The sequence below is a fragment of the Gouania willdenowi genome, chromosome 10, assembly GCF_900634775.1.
Source record: "Gouania willdenowi chromosome 10, fGouWil2.1, whole genome shotgun sequence".
NCBI classification, from domain to species: domain Eukaryota; kingdom Metazoa; phylum Chordata; class Actinopteri; order Blenniiformes; family Gobiesocidae; genus Gouania; species Gouania willdenowi.
In genome coordinates this window covers 37,079,740-37,104,930 of record NC_041053.1, presented here as the reverse complement: position 1 = coordinate 37,104,930, position 25,191 = coordinate 37,079,740, and the positions used below count along the sequence as shown (strand labels likewise).

At 36.0% G+C, this 25,191-nt stretch overlaps 2 protein-coding genes across 2 annotated transcripts in view; both read left to right on the top strand.

Annotated features, from left to right (window-relative positions):
• Window positions 1-25,191, top strand: part of anxa5a (annexin A5a) — a 1,189,405-nt gene that overhangs the window by 470,692 nt on the left and 693,522 nt on the right. The window lies entirely within an intron of this gene.
• The window catches only part of fstl5 (follistatin-like 5), a 266,604-nt gene that overhangs the window by 27,602 nt on the left and 213,811 nt on the right, over window positions 1-25,191 (top strand). Inside the window, exon 2 of the mRNA XM_028458956.1 lies at window positions 19,453-19,594. Within this exon, the coding sequence (XP_028314757.1) occupies window positions 19,453-19,594 (142 nt within the window). The remainder of the gene's footprint in view (window positions 1-19,452; window positions 19,595-25,191) is intronic.

The following is a 25,191-nucleotide window of genomic DNA, read 5'->3' as shown; positions in this document are numbered from 1 at the left end:
CGGGACGTGCGTCGAGGGGAGGGGCTTCTCTGTTGCCGGTGGTGTTCATACAATGGATGATATTGTGGCAATCATTTATGTTGATAATTCACCCAGTGACTGTGAAGTGGTGGGGAACATTGTGTTGAGAAGGCGGTGTTTCCGGTCGGATGTATTTTGGTGTGACTCCTTGTGTGCACTCTGATGTCAGAGGACTATAGAGAAGTGTGGGTGAATGGAGAATAAAGTTAGTGTTTTGTTTTTCTTATTATTCTGAATACTTCACGGTTGGGGAACGCTCCTGATTGGTCGACGCACCGCAATATGCCCCAAAAATATAACAATCCCAACTCTAACGTTGGACACGTTGGAGGCGCCGGACACACGTCAAAAGCGTCCGCAGTGCAAAAAACCTCAAAACATGCCGCACAAGAGGCACGGGACGTGCAGCGGGATCTCCGACGCTCCCTAGAAGCGCGTCCACCATGTATGAATGTACACCTGCCACTTTTGCCGCTTTTGACGCTTTCGACGCGTTTGGTGTGAATGGGCCATTAATGTCACTGACCTCTTGCATTTCTTTAATTTCTACTGGAATCCTTGTCTGCTCTACCTCCTAAAGGTGGGTCAATCCCAACATGTTAATCAGGGTTGGTAGTTGCATTCTATAGGTGTGCATTCCTCAGATGAAATGGTGAATAATACCATGTGAATCTTCACACCCATACAAGTAGTATGTAACACAGTTGTTCAGCATGAATCATGGTCTGCTGCACCTCATAAAGGGCAGGGTTTTTTTTAAATATATATATCACGGATTGGCTGTTATGAACTACAGTATGTTGTGAAGATAATTTTACCAAAAATGGGGAATAGCCTTAATTTAAGCCTAACACGCTAACCAAGAGATGAGAAACAAATGTGACGACAGATAATTGTTTTAGTGTATTCTACAGTTGATTTAATACATGGTTAAGACATTTAGTAATTGAGAGCGTAATTGTAAATGACTTTCAGGTGGAAAAAAATTATCGTAACTTAACTGTAATTTAAAAGAAAAAAATACTTTGTAATTGGCATGGAAATTCGATAAAAAACTGTCAATTAATATTTAATTAAACGCAAACCAAGGGAACCATGTTACAGTTCTATGGCTTACAGTACACATACGTAGTTAATCAATAAAATATGTCTAATATCAACCTTTCCAACTACCTGTCAGTTCTCGAGAATCATTTTATCAATAAGAAATAAAAAAAAAAAAAATGAAATCGAGGGGTATATTGGCTGACACAGAAAGCTGGGTTTATTTATTTCAGATTCGGTAATTGTGATTAATTACATTTGATCTTTAGTAGATGAGAATGCAATTGTAATTGACTTTCAGAATATGGGTAACTGCAGATGTAATTGCAACTGAAAAATGTAATTGACCCCAACCCTGACAAATTCACAGTAATTAAACTTAGTTCTTGGTGAGAATGAACCATTTGAAACACATAGGATGATTCAGCAGATTCAGTGATGGGGACTACATATTTAATGTAGCCATTAAGTGCTAATGGGACGAGGCAGAGCTCATTGTGTAGCTTCTGCAGCCACAGTAGGATCATATATAGATATTTATGTTTGTGTCCAAACATGCAAAGACAGAGTTTTTGACCAAGCAGATTTCTCTGGGAGACAATTTGTAGTTCTTTGACTAAATAATGCTGAATTTGCTTAAAAAGACAACTAGCAGTAACACACACAGTACATGTGCAAACCAAAACAGCCCAAAGCTGAAAAGCTCAGGTTGTTTTCAGTTTCAAATGTGCAGATTTCTGCCTTCCAGAAGCCAGTGCTGGTCATTTACCAAAATATATTTCTTATTTATTCATTACTTTAAATGTAAATGTGTGTAATGTATCGACTTTTTCACCTCACAAAAACTACACGAAGATCGAGTCTAAAGTAGTGGTTCTGAACCCGTTTTGGATTATGACCCTATTTTGGCGATCCTAAAGACATTTTTTTTTTTTCTAGAATTGTTGGTTTTACTGTATTGCAAAGGCTGCATTTTATTATTATTATTATTATTATTATTATTATTATTATTATTATTATTATTATTATTATTATTATTATTATTAATAATAATAACAATATTTGTATTTCACAAAGTAAAAGTACAGAATACGGTTGTTTAAGATTGTGCATTTAGTTATTTTGAAAAAGAATAATAATAAAAAATAATAATAATTCAAAAATGTATTTTTTAATCAGTATTTATTTATTGTTTTCTCAATTACTAGACATTTCAGGCGACCTCATTTAAAGTCCAGGCGACACCACACGAGGTCCCCACCCCAAGGTTGAAAAACACTGGACGAAAGCTACTGCATGAAAAAGAGGAATGACAATTTGATCAAAAATAAAATAAAATAAAAATTTTTAAGTTTTAAATGCAATAATGAATAACTTTTTTATCTACTTTTTGCTGTACTAAACTAAATAATAATAATAAAACATTCTGATCTCTACATTAGGAATAAACAAAGACATTTTCTATTTAACTTGCTTTGCAGCAGCAAAATAAAACAAAAAAAAAATGAAAATATGCCTCTCAATTAGCACTGCTGGAAGTGAAACACCAAACTGCTGCGCACCACGAGAAAATCCCCCTAAATCAACTATAATATTCAAAGTAAACAAAGTAAATCTCCCTAAAGCACATCTCACCAGCAGCAGTGGATGTTTTTGTAGTACGTACACAGAGAGCAGCTGTTTGTACGACACTTATCATTTTCAAATGCCTCTGAAACGTAAAGCACATTTTAGTGAACAACACTGCTGAAGATGTTCTTCTCATCCACACACACGCTTCTTCACGTCATCAAATCATTTTTATACACGCTACAAAGGGAAAAATACACAACTTTGAAAACTTTATGCAATTAACAGCAAGCACTGGAAACACAACTGAGCAAATTATACGAAGCCTTTACTTATTTACACTTTGATTAATAACAAATGTCAGGGTCGTGATAGCTGTAGAACATTAGCATAAACAAATAGTTTATTTGACGCTTTAAACTTATATTAATTTTACCGACAGGGTTGATATTTTATATTTGAAAATAATATTAAAAGGAATCCAAAATGAACAGCAGAAACATGGGATTTGATCCAAAGCCACAATAACCAAAACACGTGCATGAAAAAAGGCAGATACGAGAAAGACTAACAATGATTTACAGCAGACATAGGCAACTGGTGGCCCAGGGCCCACACGCGGCCCCCAAAACAATATTGTAATTTATGAAGTTGGAAGTTATACGAAGAACAACATAATACACAAAACTCCAGAAACACAGAAAACCACAGCAAAATGCACAAAATCTCAAGAAAAGTACAAAAACACAAAAATATTATTAACTAAACACACAAAATGACAATAAAGACACACTAAGTAACCACTTAAACACACAAAATGACTACAAATACAACTACATAGACATTTGGACTTCAAAGACACACAAAATTACACAAAATGACAGAAAAACGCACAAAATGACAACAAGAACAGAAAAATAATAACAAAAACACAATAACGGTAGAAGCTGAGTGGTCTGAGAAGTCTTTGAGCTTTAATTTTAGTTAAAAAAAAAAAACACACTGAATGGAAAACTATAGCCCAGTTGTGTGGAAATTGTGCAAGAAAGATTTTGTGGATCACCAGAGCTCCTCAAGCCTCCAGCGGAGGTTTCCCACCTCAATGCTAACTATGTAGCAGTTAGCACGGATAGCGGTCCTTCGGAAGGCACTTGAGACCAAGTAGTTAGTGACAAATGAACAAAGTGAGTGGATAAATGATTGTAATGGACAGTCGACCACTGTTGGTTGTAGAGGATGTGGGCGGGGCAACTACTACTGGAAGTGATTACTTGATGTTATTACATTTTGTGATGAACAATGTTATTTTTGATGTGCTAATTCATTTTACTGTGATTGATGGGTTCATTTTATTTATTATATAGAATCTGAAGGAGAGAAAAAGCAACGAGTTTGGTGTTCAATAATTATATTGATCAGAACATTGTTTTTACTGTTTATGATGTGCTAACTTATAGCACTACATATGAACCTGATGTTTTATTTAATTTCTGTTTGCTATTATTTGGAGATTGACTAAAGTACATGTCAATATTTCCATGATGATCTAAACTAAAGGTGTCAGCAGTCCTTTATAGTCTCACATACAGAGGAATGACTTTATAAAGCCACTTTGTTATACAGTATATCAATGTTTTGATTTGCCACAATAATGCAATTTAAATGAAAATACCTTAAGTTGAGGGCATTTCTCAGCAATTTTTAGGTGAAATTAAAAAAGTGATTAGTTAGAATATTTAATCGCACTAAAATTACTAAATATAAAGTATTTGATATTAGTTAACTGGAGTTTCTTTTACCCAAACTTGCAGATGTTCGGTTAATCTGAAGCTAACTTTCATCTAACCTTCATCCTTGGGAAAAAAGTTCCTGCAACTTAATTTATAACTTGGTTTCTTGTGAACGTGTCCTTGATCAGCTGTATTTCACTGTAGCAGTGAATGTTACCCTCGTTTTTACCACTCTATGGGTGAGCAGTAGACGGACGCTCAGTATTCCCTGCACTTAAACCGCATTAGTTCAATGGGATTCGGGTCGTATTTCTCGCTAAACCCCATAAAAGAAGACAGTTAAACTTAAAAATCATCTGTAAAAGTGTTTTATGTGTTTGGTAGCTTCAGCTGCTTGCCAAGAACCTTTGCTGCAGTTCCAAATCAGAGCAGAAGACGGTTTAGCTTCGTTTCCCAGCAAGAATACGTGACTTATCACTTCCCAAGCAACATTTACTACGGCTACGGTCAATGTGTGTCCTGGTGAGTTTGGATGTCCCGTGTCTAACGCTGTAACCGGCTCCTCTAATACCTTATTATTGCAGTTTTTATACCCCTGGTGGTATCTTAGAACTAGGGTGGACATTTTCATGACACCAAATAGGCATTTTTCAGAACGCAACAAAGCCAGGATAGATACTAAAAGAAAATAGAACATATCAAACATCGGTGGACTGGGACACAAATTCAGCCCTGGCATTTTCTGTGCAGAACAGACCACTACATTATTAGAGGACACCATGTAGAAGCTGTTATTAGGTCAGTAATGGTCAATATGTGTTCTTTATATTTTATTTTTATTATTTTTCCCCAAAAAAACACCTTAAAAGGAGGAAAGTTTTTAGCCCCCTTTTTTTTTTTACCGATTTCCTACCGATGTCCCATTTTTGCCCCTTTTTAAAAAGTTTTCTCTTTTTTCAGACTTTAATTTCCATTTGCCAATAAATATCCCTTTTTTGTCCATTTTTGACACCTTTATCCAATTTTTGTCCTTTCTTTAATTTTTTGGCCACTTTTCATCCAAATAAACTAACTTTTGCCCAATAAATACCACTTGTTTCCTTTTTTCCCACAACATTTTGGCTCTTTTTATTCCACATATAAATACATATTGTTTGCCACATTTTGCCCATTTAAGCTACCTTTAGCCATTACATACCACCTGATTCCTCTTTATTTGCCCATCGTTTAGCCACTCTTGACTGTCTTCAAATATTTCAGCTCTGGTGTCAGGTTTCATACAGTACACTAGGTACATTATCTTTAAGTGATGAAATGACCTCATGTGCTGAAAATATTCATCTCTAATCTCTTTTCTCACACAAAATACTTCCTTTCTGCACTAATTTACTCTTAAATGAACAGATGTTTTCATGCAGAATCCTAGAAAGTTAAATGAACTAGCATTAGCTAAGCTATGTAGCCTGTGCTAATAAAGGTATTGAGAGGTTTAATTTAGCATTTCAAACACTTTAAAACTAACCAACAGACTAGAGTGATGAATAAACTTGTCCATTTATTTACAGCTTCTTTGTTTTTGTCTATAATTCTAGCAAAAATCTACCAAAATGTTGCATTTTTTTCCAGACACTCCAAGCCCAACCTGGCAACGCTCCTCTTTCTGCTTCAATGTTTCGTTACTTTTCTCACTTATATTCACGTAATATTTCCCCCCTATTGGTAAATTATTTTTTTATGAAGGTCCATTTATTTGTAATATTTTCTGAAATCAGATTAAATGTGATTATTTATTATTTTAAATGAAGGACAAATGAGTATCTAGTAGGTGATTTTCAATCTTGGGGTCACCTGAAATGTCTAGTAATTGATGAAAAAATGACTGATTAAAATTATATTTCAATTTTTTTCTTTAAATTATTATTATTTTTCAAATTAAAACACCACACACAATCTTAAGCAATTGTATTTTTATTTTACTTTAACTTTCTCAAATATAGATCTAGTTAAACGCTTTCAGTGTCAATGATGAAGCGCTATTTAAAATCCAATACATTATTATTATTAATATTATTAGTTCAAATAAAACAAAGATTTGATAGCTACTCTGTATTTGTAACAGTTAAACTAAAAGCCAATAGTGGAGAAAAAGTGTCTCTGCAGTTGCCAGAAATTAGTGATATATATATGTATAAAAATCTCTCTTTTTCCTCCAAGCTCAGGTCCTCTACCAGAGGCCTGGGAGCTTGAGAGTTCTGCGCAGTATCTTTGCTGTTCCTAGAACTGCACTTTTCTGGACCGAGATGTCTGATGTATTTCATGGGATCTGCTGGAGCCACTCCTCCAGTTTGGGGGTCACTGCCCCGAGTGCCCCAATGACCACGGGCACCACTGATGCCTTCACCCTTCAGGTTTTCTCCAACTCTTCTCTGAGCCCCTGGTTTTTCTCTAGTTTCTCGTGTTCCTTTTTCCTGATGTTGAAGTCGCTTGGTATTGCTATGTCGACCACAACAGCTTTCCTCTGTTCTTTGTCCACCACCACAATGTCTGGTTGGTTCGCCATTACCATTCTGTCCGTCTGTATCTGGAAGTCCCACAGGATCTTGGCTCGGTCATTCTCTACCACCTTTGGAGGTGTTTCCCACTTTGACCTTGGGGTTTCCAGCCCATACTCTGCACAGATGTTCCTGTACACTATACTAGTCACTTGGTTTTGGCGCTCCATGTAAGCTTTCCCTGCCAGCATCTTACACCCTGCAGTTATGTGCTGGATTGTCTCATTGGCCTCTTTGCACAGTCTACACCTGGGGTCTTGTCTGGTGTGATAGATCTGGGCCTCTATTGCTCTGGTGCTCAAGGCCTGCTCCTGTGCAGCCATGATGAGTGCCTCTGTGCACATATATATATATATATATATATATATATATATATATATATATATATGAACCACTGCACTAAGGTATATGACATGTTTTTCTCAAAAAGGAAGTCACCGTTCATAACAGCAGGAAGCAGCGCAGCTTGGATTTCACTCGACCATGCTCAGCTTACCTACTCTTTCACTTGAAAGTATAATGTGAATTCATGCAGGCACAAAACAACAACTAATGTACGCTCAGCAAAGAAGAGGAAAATGATTATTTCTCTCTTTCGTGTCAGGGATGATGAAGCTTACAAAGATTATTTGCTCCCTGACAAAGAAGCTGCCACAGGGAAGATGATGAATGAACCAACAAATGTCATTTAAACACTGGGCAGATTTTTAAATACAGTTTGGAAAGAAAATAGCATTTTGGATAATGCTGACTGAATGAAAATGGCTTACACAGCAAAACCAATTTAGATACATTTCAAATGATCTTTGAAGCAAGTGAGCTCTTAGCCTTTTCTGTGGCTTCGCTCTCTAAATAGAAATAAGGGCGAGATAATGCCACCGTGACCCAGACATAAATGTGCAGTCCAAAAAAAAAAAGAACAGCTCAAGAAAAGCACTTTAAATGAAAAACTTTTAACTTGGTGGCTTTGCTACAGTGATGTGGTTTCATAAATGGTTTTGTGTCGTAGGTTGTAAAAAAGTGAAGATGGATTGTTTTTTTTTTTTTTTATTAGGAGTAATGTGAAAAACCCTGTTTCTCACCTTACAACAGTTCTTACACATTTGGTGCTCTAATAGCTGTTACTTTTCAGTATCGCACTTTTCTCAATAGACCATTAACTAATTGCACAAGGCGGCTGGTTAGAGGTGAAAAAGGTTTAAGTGAAAAAGTTTAACAGATAGACATAGTGTAGGCTTGTGTCTTTGTGATCATTTTGTGCGCTTTTGTTGACAGTTTGTGCATTTTTTGTGTTGGGCTTTAAATGACTTCCAACTTCATGAATTACAACTTTGTTTTGGGGACCGCACAAAAGTAGACCGAAGGCCGCATGTGGCCCCCGGGCCACCAGTTGCCTATGTCTGCTGTAGATCCTTAGAAAAAGAATGTTTGCTTGATGTAAAAAGGTTAAAATTGCTGCTGGAAAGTTTGTTTTGATCTTCACTGTAAAGACTCTTATTGACATTGTCAGAAGAGTCATAGAATTGCATTTTGGGATGTGGAGTCCTGTAGACGAATGCATATCACAAGGAAAAGTAGAACAAAACGAGTTCAAGAAAATCACTTTCCTCTTTTTCTGGCCAAAAAAACACAAGAAATCACAGTAAGAATGAACTAAAATATTTCCATCTACTGGACTCCACATCCCACAATGCAATGCGCGAAACTTTTCTGACAATGTCAATAACAGTGTTTACAGTGGAGATCAAAACAAACTTTTAAGTGGCAATTTCAACCTTTTACTTATTTTTCGAGCAAATGATCTTTAAGAAAATGCATCTACGACTCCTACACTATGTGTTTATCTCATAAAGACATAATGTAAGTCTCCAGCAGCTTTAAGTGAGCAGTAGGTTTTTGTTACATAAGAAAAATATGTTCGCTAATGGTTTAGAAATGGATAGGCACCCAGGGAATAGTTTCTGAGCATTGGCTGAAGCGCAACCCAACACCTCGACTCTTCCATTGTCCTACCCTGACTCCCTCTTCCCTTTTCCCCTCACCAAGGTGTAACACTGCCCTGTTGTGTTGACCTTCAACATCATGTACAGACAAGAAAAAAAAAAAAAAAGTGTTGTAAAGGCACGTGTACGGACAATGGATGACAAATAAGAAATAACAGTTGTTCAGAATGCAAGAAATTTTAAGTACCTTTGTGGTGTTGGTGAAAAATCAGTTTTAAACAAGGTTATTTCATCAATAAGCAAATATTTTCAAGTGTAAACAAGTTTTTTTTAATATATCATATTTTCTGGATATAAAAACGTTTGTTCCATCAACAGTGAAGTAAAGGAATTTTAAAAACTGTTCCCTGAGTCGCTGTCTCATGAAGAGTAGGTAAAATTTTGGGTTCTATTTGAAAAATACTGATTGTTAAAGTTGCCGCTGGACGCCGTGGAAAGTCTTTCTTAAAAAAACAAAAAAAAACAAACCTTGAGGTGACACAAAGGAAACACAACCTTGTCACTTGTGTTTGCTGCGTTATGTCTCAACCTTGTTGCTCGCTCGGCCTCGACATAAAACAAGCCACAGCTGAGCTCCAGGAGAAGGGAAGTGACCAAGACCTCCTGAAAATAACCGCTGTAGCTCCTCTTCACCGGATCTCAACTTTCTTACCATTGAAAACAATGTTGTTTCTCTAAAACAGACACACCAGCATCACTGTGATTCAAAATCACAATGAGGGTTACGGAGCGTAGGTTGTGCTGTGACTACAGTGTCACTGTACTATAGTATAATTTAATGAGGAAAAATAGCTAACGCTGCGTCATTACTGTAAATGCCTTTTTAAATCTGAAGATGTGCCACAACTTATAAATAGGAAATCTTAAGAGTCAGTGGAAAGTCCAAAAGGATGATTATGCTGGTTCAAATAAATCACAATCTACATAAATCTGATTTTTTTCTGCTAGCAGCCTACAAAACAAGACATTCAGCCATCTACTGCTTTAGTGCTATGATGAGATCTGACATGAAAAAGAATACATTTACTTTTCTGTTACTCCTAAACATTTGTGAAGTAACTATGTGAGTGAAACCCAAAGTAACGCTGCATGATTGTGTAAAGCAGAGTTATCCAACTCATTTTAGCTTAGGGGCCAAATACGAAGTCGTTTGATTTTAGGTGGGCCGCAGATTTTAGGCAAGAAAACAAACAATTTAAACATAAATGTCCCCAAGTTTTTACTTTACACGACCTATAAATCATTCATAAAGTATGTAAAGTGCCAACAGGATTTTGTATTTTAAATTACATTGATTTTGTGACCAATTTAATTGCGGGAAATTATGTTAAATAATAATAGTTTCATTGAATTTGTGTGTTTAGTTATCTGAGTTGAGATATCATCAACTAAGTTATTTGGTAATTTAGACTATAATTTAAATTTTTTTCTGTCGTTTTAACTTTCTTCTTCATGCCAAATTTGATGGTCTAAAGGGCCGGATTTGGTCCCCGGGCCTTGAGTTTGACACATGGTGTAAAGTGATGGTTTTCTCGTCTACTCACAGTTTGTGTCGTATCATAGTTGGTTACTAGCATTAGCAGACTACAGACACAACACATTTTGTTATTATTTATAATATCTAATAATAAGCAGTAAATTGGCCCGCAACAAAATCCGTTGACTCTTCTTTTCATTTATTTTCCCTTATTTTCCACCATTGAAAGTCAACAGGAGGACGCATTGTTTGTTGCAAACAACCCGAGCCGGAATTAGCCTTTCACAGAATAGCACATGTACATATTGTAATTATGGATGAGTCTATTCATAGATGTGCACTCTCCTCAAACGAGTCGAGAGAGGAAACTTTATCATACAATTCAGAGCGTAATAGCTTTAACAATTTGGGTTGTTGGGTGATGCAATCTCTTTTGATAGCAGATCTAAATTGAAACCAAGTCTGTGTTTGAAATGGCACACTGAACGAGTATATACTGTCTTCTATATACTATTAGGATGATTAGAATGATGAGCGTTCCCACTGAAGTATACTTCAAAGTTTCCCAAGATGCATTTCAAACCTACAACGACCAAATTCTGAATCACACTGAGGCTAAATATCTCTGTTGATTCTCCACCTTTGAAAGTTCTGAAAACATTTTAAGCAAGAAAGTGACCAAGTAGAACATCAACATGTGCTCATTTGATCCATGAAACTCGTGGAAACACATTTCATGCCAACATTTTGGAGATTTTTGGAGACCCCCCATTGTGCTAACAGTGAAAAAACCTCTGGTTAACTTGAAATGGGATGGAATTACTGGTAGTATTTGTAAAAACACACTGATTGGCTGTGTATGAAATGACACACTAAGGTACTATACACTACAAACTCAATGCTCAATGAGTACATACTGTCTACTAAATACTATGATTAGGATGATGACTGTTTTTACTGAAGTGTACTTCCAAGTTGTTTCCAAGTTTCCCAAGATGCATTTCGAAACTACGACAAAAACCCTAAACACACTGAAGCTAAATATTGTCGTTGATTTTCCACCTTTGAAAGTTCTGAAAACATTTTAAGTCACAAAGTGACCAAATAGAATATCAACGCATCCATAAAACTCGCGTATACACATTTCACTCTGACATTTCTGTGAATTTGTGCTGCTGAAAAAACTTCTGTTTAACTTCAAAACAAAAGCCTTGGAACTGGACGACATGAAAAAATTATTTTGTTTTGACAAGGGAACGTTTGATTTTTAGCTTGAAGCTGATCTAGTATGGTAGTGTGCCCACCGTGCATACTTCAAAAATGTCCCGACATAGTATATATCGGGTATTTCTCACATACTCAATCTTTTCATACTATCTAATGTGAACGCACCACATATTCACTTTGACGTCAGACTTAATGAACACTACCTTAGTATGCAATGTCAAAAAACAGCCCAATACTCATTTTCATGCTAGAAACAGACCCTGGCTGCCAATTCTTTGTCAGTTTTGAATATTTTATTTCAAATCTGCCGCTTTTTTGTTTTTTTTTTTCCTAATTCTTGCTTCATAAAGATAACAGCATGGAAAAAAAAGTTATCTGGGTTAAAGTTTGTTGACAACGTTGTATTTTTAGGTGTGAATTGTAGCATTGTGAATCACAAACTTTCAACGTTTCCTTCAGAAAAGGCTGAAATACATTGACTTCTGCCATTTGTTCTGCTATGTATCAAGAAAATATATCTCTCGATGGCAATGCATCAACTGTTTTCCTATATATACACTGTAAATCCAATAATAATAACTTGCCATGCTAGTTGAATGTAAAAATCTTATCTCATAATGCCTGTATGCCAGTCATTGTATGTATGGATGAGTCGTAGCTCTCAGGGAGGCTGAATGGACATTTCTTTTATTTGTTTGTCCATTGCATTTAAAGACACATACTTGTACATAAGATGGAAAAGGGAAGCTATAGCAGATTGTGGCTGTGAGCTTGTCAAACCATGTGCTATTGTGTACACAGTGGAAAACAGGTTGTCTTCATTTGAAAGTCAATGCCAAAGCTCAGGCATTCTCATGGGGATTTAAATCCACAAGCCAAAGTTATGATGGCCATCCCTCAGGGGGTTTCAGGGAAACTTCCCCACGCTTTTCGGTCTCTTGGGCTTATGTGACAAAAAAAAACATGTTTATGCTGCTTTTATACAAGCACATGCAGAGGACATGTGTGCACCGATGTTTCTTCATGACACACTGATGTCCACGCCTTTTCAAACAGATAATGAGTTGATTTAAATTTTTGCAAATTTAAAGTAAAGGGTAGCCTGGTGATAAGCCACACCCACATCCTTAATTTTTTAAAGAAAGTGGGTAACAGAAAGAACGTCATATCTGCGCCAAACAGTGTCAAAACAAACACGGCGCCCGCCACGGAGAAGACTTTTGGAGCTGTGTTCTGCTCCGTTTTAAAAGACCTTGATATATTGTTAAAACCACAACAAGTAAAGGCTTTAAAACTAAACTACTACAAAACACTTTCCTCTTAGGGAGCTGGTTTAACTTGTTGCACTATGGTCGTCACGTCCACTCTTTGTTTGATTGGTTGTTTGTCCCTCTCCGCTCAGCCCCCCAAACATTGATAAACATTGAATAATACAAGGAGATTAAGATAGTTTCCAGGCTAAGTAAAGGGTGCACATCTCGAATATTGTCACAACGTCCAAGCAACTGGATTACGCGTAACCAAACCTTAAAAGGTCAGATTGAAATATTTCACTGTATACACATGTAACGGAGTAAATAAGTTATTAAATTACTGTAAAGTTTGGGACGCAAATATTATTATTTATGTTGTTTTATTTTGAAAAGCCCAGCGGAGGTTAATGCTGCGCATTGCTTGAGTTGGCGCAGTCTGTGTGATGTCTGCTGGTGGTAAGTTGGTCTCCTGTTCACCAGTCACATTCCTGTTAAAACATGTGTTTTATAGTCTATAGAGAATCATGAAACAATGACGGTTAATAACACAGTGTTTATGGCGAAGTTAATATGCAGTTTGAGTTGCTGTGTTTCCTTAATATGTAATAGTGAGCTTGGAAACTGAGCTATTAGCCTATTCAATGCTAACGGAAGCTAACCGCTAATTAGCTGAGATGCAGGCATTGATGTGCACACTGTAGCCTTATTTGCTAATGTCTGACTCTATTTTTAGTTAATGCTGGAGTGAACTGGTGACCAACTGAGAAGATTTTTATTTGTGTTCCATGTTTCAGGTATGTTTTGTTGAAGTCTGTTGATTTTGTGTGTATTATACATTGTAAATTGATTATTTGGAGAACAAAATGTTCATTTTGTTTTATTTCTATCCATTTAAATCGTATATAATGGCAGATTGATAATTCTTGTTTAGTTATGAACATATTTTCTTTTGTTTAAAAAGTATCACTATACGATCACGCATTGCTTGAGTTGGCGCAGTCTGTGTGATGTCTGCTGGTGTTAATGCTGGAGTGAACTGGTGACCAACTGAGAAGATTTTTATTTGTGTTCCATGTTTCAGAATAAACAGTGCCATATGTTTCATCTATCCTGTCTCCTGGGAGTGATTTAAAAGAGCGACAAGCAGAGCAAAGTAGAAAGGGTCACACACATATATAATAATAATAATAATAATAATAATAATAATAATAATAATAATAATAATGGCTTGGATTTATATAGCCCTTTATTCAGTCACACCAGTCACTCATGTCAGTCATACCATTGGTGGTAAGCTACATTGTAGCCACAGCTGCACTGGGGCATACTGACAGAAGTTTGGTTGCCATTTTGTGCCTGCGGCCCCTCTGACCACCACCAACATTCATGCACTATTCATACCCATTCATGTGAGGCAATGTGAGTAAAGTGCCTTGCCCAAGGACACAACGTCAGTGACTTGGATGGAGCGGGATTTAAATCCTCATCCTTTCAGGTATGGTTGCCCCATGCCAACATGATATATAAATGCCGATTGGCTGAAATCTACAAATTGGCGATGGCTGAAAGTTGATATAAAAAAATTACTCCAAAGACATTTCTCACATGAATTAGCAACATCGTTCTATTTTTCAGCTTCATATCAATCATTTAAAGTTCATTGTATACTTCTTTCTTTTGCAGGTGTCAAATGACAGCAGTGGTGATCAGATACCAAACATCACTGCATCACAAACCTACCGAGAAGGGTTGATATGTGTTAGTTAATTGATCTGGGCTTGGTTTAATGTGTCGATTTTTTAAGAAATATCTAATTGATAAGACGTTTGAACATAAACGTGTGTTAAACCTCAGTACCAAATGTAATAGTATAAGCTTCAATGGGTTTCTGAGTCACTGAACTAGTTCTCCCTGTAGCCTGAATCCTTGTGTCTACACGTCCAACTGTCCTTGGACAAGACATTGAACTCTAAGTTATTCCTAGAGGAGCGACCAATGAGATGCCTGGTGCGTGAGTGAATGAAAGGCAAAGCCATTGTGTGAATGCTATTCGTCTATTAAGGTGGAGTAAAAGTGGCGTCTGTGATGTGTTTGAATTGATAAAAATGGGATGGACAAAGTCATGCCTCAGTTTCGCTGTTCCACTTTTCATCCTTATCCGTGTCAAACCTTGTTATGTCAACGCTCTTTTAACAAAATGGAGAATGTGAGGAGGGACTCGGACCCAGCAGCACCAGGCTGACTTACATTAAAAGAAAACACAAATCCCTTTAATACGACGCAGGCATTATTAAAACACTTTAAAGAATTTACTTTTAAAAAGTTTGACACATTCGTGGGCGGAAGAAAAACTGCACGAAAACTTGGTTCTCAGGTGTGACTTATCATAATGACTCAAATGTCAGCGAGAAACTATGATGTGGTTAAAATAAAAATAAAAACCTGCATATACGTCTCTGTCTCTGGATCCAACATTCGGCAAAAGTTGGTCCATTAATAACCCATTTAACTCTGGGACACATCGGAGAAGTTGATTGATTGCGCTGGCAGATATGCTAATCGGCCTAGCGTGGCTTAAAGAGCGTGTTAGGAGGAAAGTGGAGCAGCAGCTGCTGCAGGCGGGGGACCTACCTGGAGATTTGAAGGGTTTAGAAATGCATACAAAATGAATGCGTTCCCCTTTAAAAGGCTAAAAGTTCGACTTTCAGTGCTCCTTAACAATAAATAGCCATAATGTCTCTGTCGGGGGCTGAGGAGTGCAATAATTCTGCCCACTTTGTAACTATGGAAATGCATGATAATACAAATCCTCAGAATTATCTTTTTAAATAAAGGCCTGATGCTAAGGAGATCATTATGCCATCAACAACACACTGACAGAGGCTGGACTAAGAAAGTGGTATTTAATCTAAAGAAGCCTTTTGGTTAATTCAGAAAGAAGTAATGCCTTAAAGGATTTAGGATTTGACAAACAAGATTATGTTAAATGTTACTTTTAACTGCCACATTTTCCAGATGGTTGGATTTCACATCATGTGATCGTATGGGTTGATTTCTAAGTCAGTAATATTACTTGTACTACATTTTGAAAAAAGTAATTAATTACATTTCTACACCAAACTGAGTAAATTATAATTAATTGTGATTATTTTTTTTGGTTTTGGTTTCATGGTCTTTTCATTGTTTATGAATATACATTGAACATAATCCATATGTTCTTAGTCGTGCCATTTCTAATCAACGTTCAGCCACTTTCTTGTGTTTCTTCTAATTATGTTGTTACCCACATAGCACATTTGATTTATTTTTGTGCTGTGGTTTGCAGTATTCTTTGGTAAATTTTGAATTTTTAAAAAAGTATCCGAGTTTGTTTAAATATAATCAAATACCGAATGGATCATTAATATTTCTAAATAACAAATACATGTTTATTTCTTCAAGTTATTTATGATATAAACTTTCTATTGCAGCACGTTTACTTGCTTTGTTTTTTTTTTAAATGCTGGCTCAGGTGGTAGAGTAGTCCTCTTCTGTCATAGAGGATAGCCAATCAATTCAGAGGCGAGTGCTCCCAATACAGTTTTTGCACGTTGCATGGCAACAGCTTTGTTGCCATTGGTGAGTAATTACGTGTAAATGTAGCTGATTATCAAAAGTGGGCCTCCTACACAAGTGGGAATAAAAGTCCTGTATATCACTGTTTACCATTCAAAGGCCAGAGCAAGAAAATAAAGAAAAGCTTTTTAGAAAGAACACAATATTTTATTATAATGACTTTGATTTACTCAGTTTGTTCAAATTAAACATAATAAATGAGTAATTTGCGAATTTGTTTCATTATAAATACAGATTTAAAAACAGCTCACTCACTGATGAATTTGATTTAGTTTTAGTCACAGTTTTTTTTCGGTGTTTTTTGAAAATTCATTTGTATTAAATAAACAAGCTAGCTTTGAAATAACATTGTTTTGAGTGGTAAAGCAGAATGCTAAGCACTGAAAGGTCACTTTAAGTAAAGGATTGAAAGTTTCACAGTCCCCCACATCACTGTGACACGCTGCTCTACTGGTGCAACCCCCTGACCCAGAGTGAATAACGAGTGGGCCCACAGAAGTGTCACAACAGAGCCACTGTTGTCTAACTCAATGTCACTCCAGAAGAGGGAGGAAGCGGGGGTCACTGTCCTGCTGCCAGTCTTCTTCAGGGGAAGCCCCTGTTGGCTCAGAGAGAGCGGCAAGTCAAGTTGAGACAGATTAAACTCTGTAGTGAAAGAGTTTAAAAAGAAAAAAAAAAAGGAGGAAAAAACCCTCCCATCATACATTTAATGTTTATCATTCAAAAAATAACAGTTGACTTTATTTTTTGCTTCATATCTCATGACCTTTCCTAATTTGATGCTATTTTGGCTTCAATTCTTCTAATTGTCAATCATTCTGATGATATGTTTACGTAAGGCCGTCGTACGTACTCGACCCTAGCTAGTTTTCGCTTGCTGCGCATGCGCACTTTTCACTTACTGGTAGCGAGTCTGACATAGTTGGAAAAGTGCAAATCTTCTTTTGGTAAGTAAGATGTCGACACCATCATGTGAACAGAGCCGTACACGAGAAAAACTGGGCTTGTGCACGCTCTCTCACACACGTTTAATAGGCGTTCCCTCTTGGGAGCAGTGTTGTGCATGTGCATTTTTTTCAAAAAGTGGACAGGGCTTTTCTTTTCTAAACTTCAGGAAAATCCTCCTCTATACCTTTAAGCATAAAAATATCCCAATTATTTTTTTTCTTGAGTCAGTTTGACCCCAAGCTATTGTAGTTGTGTAAAAATTGTCTGTTTGTCAGCTTTTTCACAGTAAAAGTGACGTAGAGGAGAATGTGTCTCAGATAGAGGACTTTATAGTGAATAGCCCTAAATATGTTACAGAAAGGAGATAAAGAATAAAAATAAGTAAATAAAATATGGGGGGGTCCACAAACATCAATAAATATGGTTCATTCTGTGAGAGTCATGAATGTGCACCCCAAATTAGAAAACAAAATAGATAAAAGACGCACTAACTCTAAAACTGAAAGTTGGACCTGATAGTGGCGCTGCAGGAAGAAAAGGTCATATCATCACCACAACCAATAGGGTTCATACTCTAATGTTGTCGGCAAATTTCAGAAGATTTGGATGAAAACTATTCAAGATAAATTCATTCTAATCTTAAAGTTTTTCCTGGTGGTGGCGCTAGAGAACAGGTCAAGGTTTCATTATCAAGTGGTTATTTATGTATTCAACAAATAAACCAAGTGTCTGACACAATAACTTGGTCAACAATTTCATGAAAATCATTTTCTGGAGGCAAATATCCCTGGGGTCATTATGACCCCAAGGGTAAAATGTGTTAGTAACGTTTGAAGATAAAAGAAGAGTTAAAACTGCAAGAGATAAACATTATTTTATCAGATAAAGATGTAGTGTAGGACTCATAGATCAATAAATCCAAGATGCTTGAAGAAAAATCTTCGAGGTTGAAATTGCCGCTCAAATTTTTTTTTACATCAACCACATGGTTGGTTGACAGTGGCCAAGTTTACACGAGAGCTTTGATTCCTCTTTAATTCAGAATAAAATTTAAATCCTCATTAAACTGACTTTGTAAACACCTAATTCAGAATGAAAATGGCCATTTCGTATTAAACACAATGGGAAGGCATTTGTTTAAAATAAAAGGCTCATCAAAATGTACGATTCTTTTTAAAAAATATAAAAAACACCAATAAATTTGATTCAAAATAAAAACATTCTCAGGCTTTAAGTATTATGAACATGCGAAACATCTACAGTCACAGTAAAAATGAGGTAAAAACACTTCTATGCATCCATCTACAGGACTCCACATCCCACAATGCATTGCACAACATTTTTCCCACAATGTTGACAAACCGAGTGTTTACAGCGGAGATCAAAACAAACTTATATGTATTATGAAGCAAATTATCCACTGTGTCTTTCCTCTGACAAAGAGGAAAACCAGTGATAAGTGAGACTTTCCTGTTGATTTACCTGCTTCAACACGGCTTTTCCTGAAACTTGGACATTTTCACACACACCTTTTGTTGAAATCATGTCATGTAAAGGTCAAACTTGTTTTTCCTGCTATCTAATGAATAATTGAAATCGCCTTTTTAAACGGGAGGGGATGTTAAATGTGTACGTAATTTGGTTGCAGGTCTGCCAGGCTTTGCGTGTAGCCGAACAAGATCTAATCTCAGGGCAAAATCACTGTTTTTTGATTTAGATACTCTGCCTAATTAATCCAAAGCCCTCACTTTAATTGCCTCGGTACATTGGCTTATTGTCTTCTTTATCTTGATTTTCTCTCGATGTCTATTTCCCCGTAATTGATGCAGAAGGAGATGTAATCTCCTCAGAATGTGTGAGCCTCGTATTGATGGCTTTAGTTTTAACCAGTGACAATTTTCTGGCTCCCATTGTCTCCACTAATTATGGCAGCCATGATGTATTATCTGAGCAAAGTGTTATTGAACGTTTCTAAGCTGTTCTCACTGTGTTTTGTTTTGGTTTTTTTCACAGAGAAAGGCCAATGAAGACAGCCAGACCGTGGTCGGCCGCACTTATTCTGTTGGGGCTCCTCGTGCTTGGTGCCAATGGGAGACCCAACAAGGACGGGTTTGGGTCGCAGCCCTACCAACCTGTCGTCAGATTTCGACACAAGGTATTGATCGCATTTTTCTTCCATTTGCAGCCCATAAAAACAAGATAACTATTAAAGTAATTAGTGAGGAGGAAGGATGCATCATTTAACCTTATTGCTAAAGTTCAGCTAATGCTAGGTTAATGCTAATGCTAGTGCTAATGCCATTGCCATTGCGAGGCAAATGTCAATACTAGGGTAGTGCTAATGGTAGGTTAATGCTATTACTAACACCAGGCTTATGCTCACGCTAGGCTAATTGTATAGTTATGCTAAGGCTAACGCTAAGCTAATGTTTATGTTAGGCGAATGTTGACGGTAATGCTAAGCTAATGCAGTGCAACGCGGGCAAGCATCTACAATGTCTTCAGGAAATGCAAAATATTCTAGTTACAGTGGAGCCATTCAATCGGAATGTGCAGTTGGGTAGTGACAAACTTTGGGGGTTGGTGTAAATGATGGCCAGTGTTGAGAAACCAGTGTTAGATGATGTTTGTTAATCCAAATAACATTATATGTAATTATTGGATAAGAATGGCCAAATTAATATGAGCCATGTGTGTTGTGATCAATTAATAAACCACAATAAATAAAATTAGAAAAAGAAAAACAGTATTAAAGCAACCAAGCTCCTGTTTCCTACTCATGTATTTTCACTATTTACCTTTATTGTTTTTGAAAAGTGCTTATAAATAAAATGTATTGTTGCTATTTATGGAAAAGCGAGATTTCCGAGTGTGAAAAGGACTGTTTGAGTTCACGAGGTCCACCATTCACTAACCAGCTCCATGATTAATTTATTAAGCTATTATTTTACAAATTTGAAGAAAGTGCACAAGATGCACAAAGAATCAATGCTTCAACAGGGAAAAATAATCTATATCTCTGTTTACATCATCAGTTATGCTGACATTAGGTCTTTGTGTCCATGATAAAAAACTATAGAGCTAAATCTGTTCATGAGGCACTAAATACTGTTTCTTTTCATTTATTTACAAAATGATTCTTAATAATGTGTGTTATCACTCATTCATTCCATCTTTGTGATCTATAGTTGTGTTTAAATAGTTTTCTAAGCAAAATGTTCACAATTTTCATATCACAATATGCTACAAAATGGTATGAATTAGAACTTTATTTAATTTAAAAAAACTTGCGAGAACAAATGAATGATAATTAACTGTAATTCAAGTAACAATATCAAAAACGAGTGGTATGTGAATGGGTTTGGTCCAGATTCCATCAGTGAGATGTTTAGTCAGGTATGAACCCAGTGGATCTCTCAGATCTATGGACACAGGTCAGATAGTGGAGCCCAGAGTTCACAGATCTATGGACACAGGTCAGATAGTGGAGCCCAGAGTTCACAGATCTATGGACACAGGTCAGATAGTGGAGCCCAAAGTTCACAGATCTATGGACACAGGTCAGATAGTGGAGCCCAGAGTTCACAGATCTATGGACACAGGTCAGATAGTGGAGCCCAGAGCAAGTCAGCATCACATGTGAACATCCTAAATCCAAGTTAAGTGCCAAAGAACACAGTGATTGTAAAAAATATATATGAATTCATTTTTTTGTATATAGAACATTGTATATTTTTAAATTTTTTCCAACATGTTTATTGCGTTTTGGATGAAATGCTGGAATTCATTACATTTTTTAATGTTTGCTGTGATGAATGTGTCTTAGAATGGTTTATAATAAAAACGGAGGATTCTAAGCTTTCAAACGGTATACTGTATGATACTTGTGATATGCTGCTGTACTGGAGAAACATTTAATCCCTTAAGAACGTGAATGAGTGAGAACATGCATTTTGACGCGTATTCGAGACAGTGAACGTTAAGGGGTTAAACGATGCTTCAACGCACATTTTTGTAGTCAACATTATCAATTATGTTACTGAATATATTTGCATTATTGTATATGTTACACACATTGTGGTTGGCGCGAATCACGAGACGAGCTATACATTTAGTTCCGTTTTATCTTTTGCACCTCCCAGCAAGAATCTCAAACTTTGCCTATGGACTGTCTTCTGGTTGCTGTTTTTCTCTCCATTCAAAAATCTACCATCGTCCATTTTTTTGAGACGGTGAAACTGTGGTTTCACAAACAACATCATCGGATCAATGTGAAGCGCAGAAGGGCAAAGATGTGTCTTGAATGGAATGGATATTATGGTGACATTCAAGCAAAGCCTTTTAGGAAGGGGAAAACAATTAATTTCAGTTTCAACAAAAAAACATTCTATTATTGCATTTAAATAGTTTTATTTCTCTATATATCTGAGTGGATGCTTGGCTCAGTGAGATTCGATTAAACGTGTCTTTTTTGAAAAAAAAAAAACATCTTTGTGCAAGACGCATTAGCCAAATAATTCAGTGGTTCCCCAACCTTTTTCTTATAACAATAAGCACCAGCTTAAATATTTGACTGAGATTTATATTTGAGAAAGTGGAAGTATAAAAATGCAATTGTTTGATATTGTGTGTTGCATTTTCATTTGAAAAAAACAAAAAACAAACATTTTTTAAGCTTTGAGCTTTCTGCCTCTTCCTGCACTGTGTATCTATTTCTGTGATATTATGTATTGAGTTTTTAATTGTGAAAAATAGATTATTGTAAATAAAACATACATTTTACATTTAAATAAAACAAAAAAATGTAAATACAATTTTAAAAACATTATTTTAATCAGCGAGAAAAAAAGAAAAAAAACATTAATTTTAGACATTTCAGGCGACCCCACATTGGGTGATTAACTACACATGGCAACTGGCGTTTTTTACATTAAAAAAAAAAAAAGAAAAGAAAGAAAGTCAGGATCACTATCAAATCCACCACAATAAATATACATATTTTTAAATAGTGCTATTTAACATGATGCAACACTACATCACAAGCATGTGAGTCAAATAATAATAATAAAAAAATGTCTTAACTATATATAATTATAACATCAATAACAATAATAACGTATATATTATTAGTTACATAATATGCATTTACAGTACATATTGCATTACATGATTTAACCCTTATAATTAATTGATTATTTAATCATCAATCAATAACATCCAAGTGAAACCTCATCTTTTTGATCTGGCCACAGTTACACAGGGAACATCACAGCTTTTCATACCATTTTATTGCAATACAATTTTATTAATATTGAATATTGTAAGAACATAGCAAGATGGCAAAGTAAACTGACTACACACATTTTTTATAGTGTAATAAATATTATTTTAACAAAGGTTTGTAATTAGTTTCCTTAATTCTGTGGGGGAAAAAAAAAAAAAAAACTAAACTAAATGTACACTCCTTCAGGTCTGATACATTTGAAAAGAATTATAACAATAATCTGAACTTTATTTTTCCCATTATAAAAAAACACATATTGGTGCTTCTGAATGACTCTTTCTGAAGCTGCTGATTGTGTTAGGCAAAAGTCTCATCATCATTTTGGTTTTTAAAAGCTTTTTTCTTTGTCCTTCTAAGTCATATCTGTCACTTTATTCCTCGCTTTAACAATACATCATTGCACAATGCAGAGTTAAGTATGGGCTCACATTGTTATGTAATTCTATTGAATGAAGCAGGCAGGAAAGTCATTTGTGTTCAGCAGCAGATTAAAATGGGTTGAAAACATGATTCTATCTCAAACTGAACCAAACTCCATTTGACTTTGTCCTCATTTTACCACCATTGTCTGAACAAGTGTGACCTTAACTCTTAAAGTAATGCATATCCCCATGCGCTGACAGTTTGACGAGAAGCTGCAAAATTGATGTATGTGCTTTTCCACTCGGATAAAATTAATGTGCCAGTCGCAGTGATTACATCGCAGAGGAACGTCATTACAGCATCTGCATAGTGTAGCGCTTCGTCGTGTGTGAGGACGCAGGTAAACTCTGCTCATCTATCAGGCTGTCAAAGCAAGCTGTGGGTATTTACAGCGCTTTGCCGAGGGGAGGAAACCAAACTCTGATCCATGATATGTCATCAGCTGTTTTTTCCCCTTTTTTGGCTGTTGGGTGGAGCGTACAAAACTTCTGGGTCGTCGTCTCGTCAACGCAGATCAGTGAGCAGTGGAAAGGTTCAGAGTGTTGGTGATGGCTCATAATTAAAACTTAGCCCTTTTATTATCCTCAAATATAACTAACACATATTTTGGGATATTGCCTCTGGACAATTATTTTCAGAAAATTATTGACTAAATTGTTGTGTAAGGCACTTTATTTGTTGAATACATAAATAACCATTTGATATGGAAAACTTGACCTGTTTTCTAGCGCCACCATCAGGACAAACCAATTAGAACTAGAATACTTGCATATCCTCAAGAAAATGCACGTGAGGATGCAGGTGCTGGCCCGCATTGCACTGTATTAGCTTAGCATTAGTTAGCATTAGCATAAATTTGTATTAGCATTATGATTTGCGAGTATTAGCATGAGCTAGCATTGGCATTAGCAAGCATTAGCATTAATTTTAGCATTAGCCTTGATTAGCATTAGTAGTAACTAGCATTAACAAGCATAGCATAGCCTAGCAATTGCATTAGCAAACATCAGCATAGCCTAAAAATAGCATTAACCTAGCATTAGCATTAACCTACCAATAACATTAATCTAGCATTAGCACTAATCTAACATGAGTCTAGTATTAGCATTAACATAGTGTTGGCATTAAACTAGCATTAGCATTAGTCTAGCATTCGCCTACCATTAACATTAGCCTAACATTAACATTAGCCTTGCATTAACATTAGCCTAGCGTTAATATTAACCTAGCATTAGGATTAACCTAGCGTTAGCTGAAAATTAGCAATAAGGTTGAAAGAATTTGAAATGTGTTGGAGGTAGTAACTGAACATGTTAAAGGTTGAATGGTTTGAATCAGTTGAGGAATGGCTGGTGAACAAGGGCTTCAAATTTCCAATATAAATGAATGGAAAATATATATTTTTTAAACCTACAGATGATAAAAGCAATAGAATACATCTCAGGAACTTTCTGAATTTCTTGATAGCTTGTTTGTCAAGTTAACGCAGACGGAAAAAAAAATCAGATAACAATAGTGAGGATGCAGGAGGCGTGCAGTGAAGTAGATATAGATGGTGTGCTAGCACGCACGCACACACGCACGCACACAGAACTTTCTTGCTTTTATGGGTAGATGAGCATGAACATTCAAACAGTTCAAACACTATTCCTGAAAATAGAAAAAAAAACTTCCATATTGTGAAAAAGTGTACAATCACTAAATGAGCAGCAATTTACTTCATTTTTTGGTACAGACGCACTGTACGCACAATGTGAATGTGAACATGGCAAAAACACCATCTGCAAAAAATGGTGAAAATCAATTTTGTGAAGCACCATCAGGTCAAACTTTCACTTTTAGAGTTAGTTTATCTGGAAAATCTTTCATACAAATCTTTTCTAATTTGGGGTGCACATTCATGATTCACAGAATTGATGTTGGCGACCCCCTCTTTTGTTTCATAAACATATTTAATTATTTTTATCTCCTTTTTTGGACCACATCTGGGGTTATTACCTATTATATAATATCACACCAATCTCATGTATTAACTCAAGTATTAA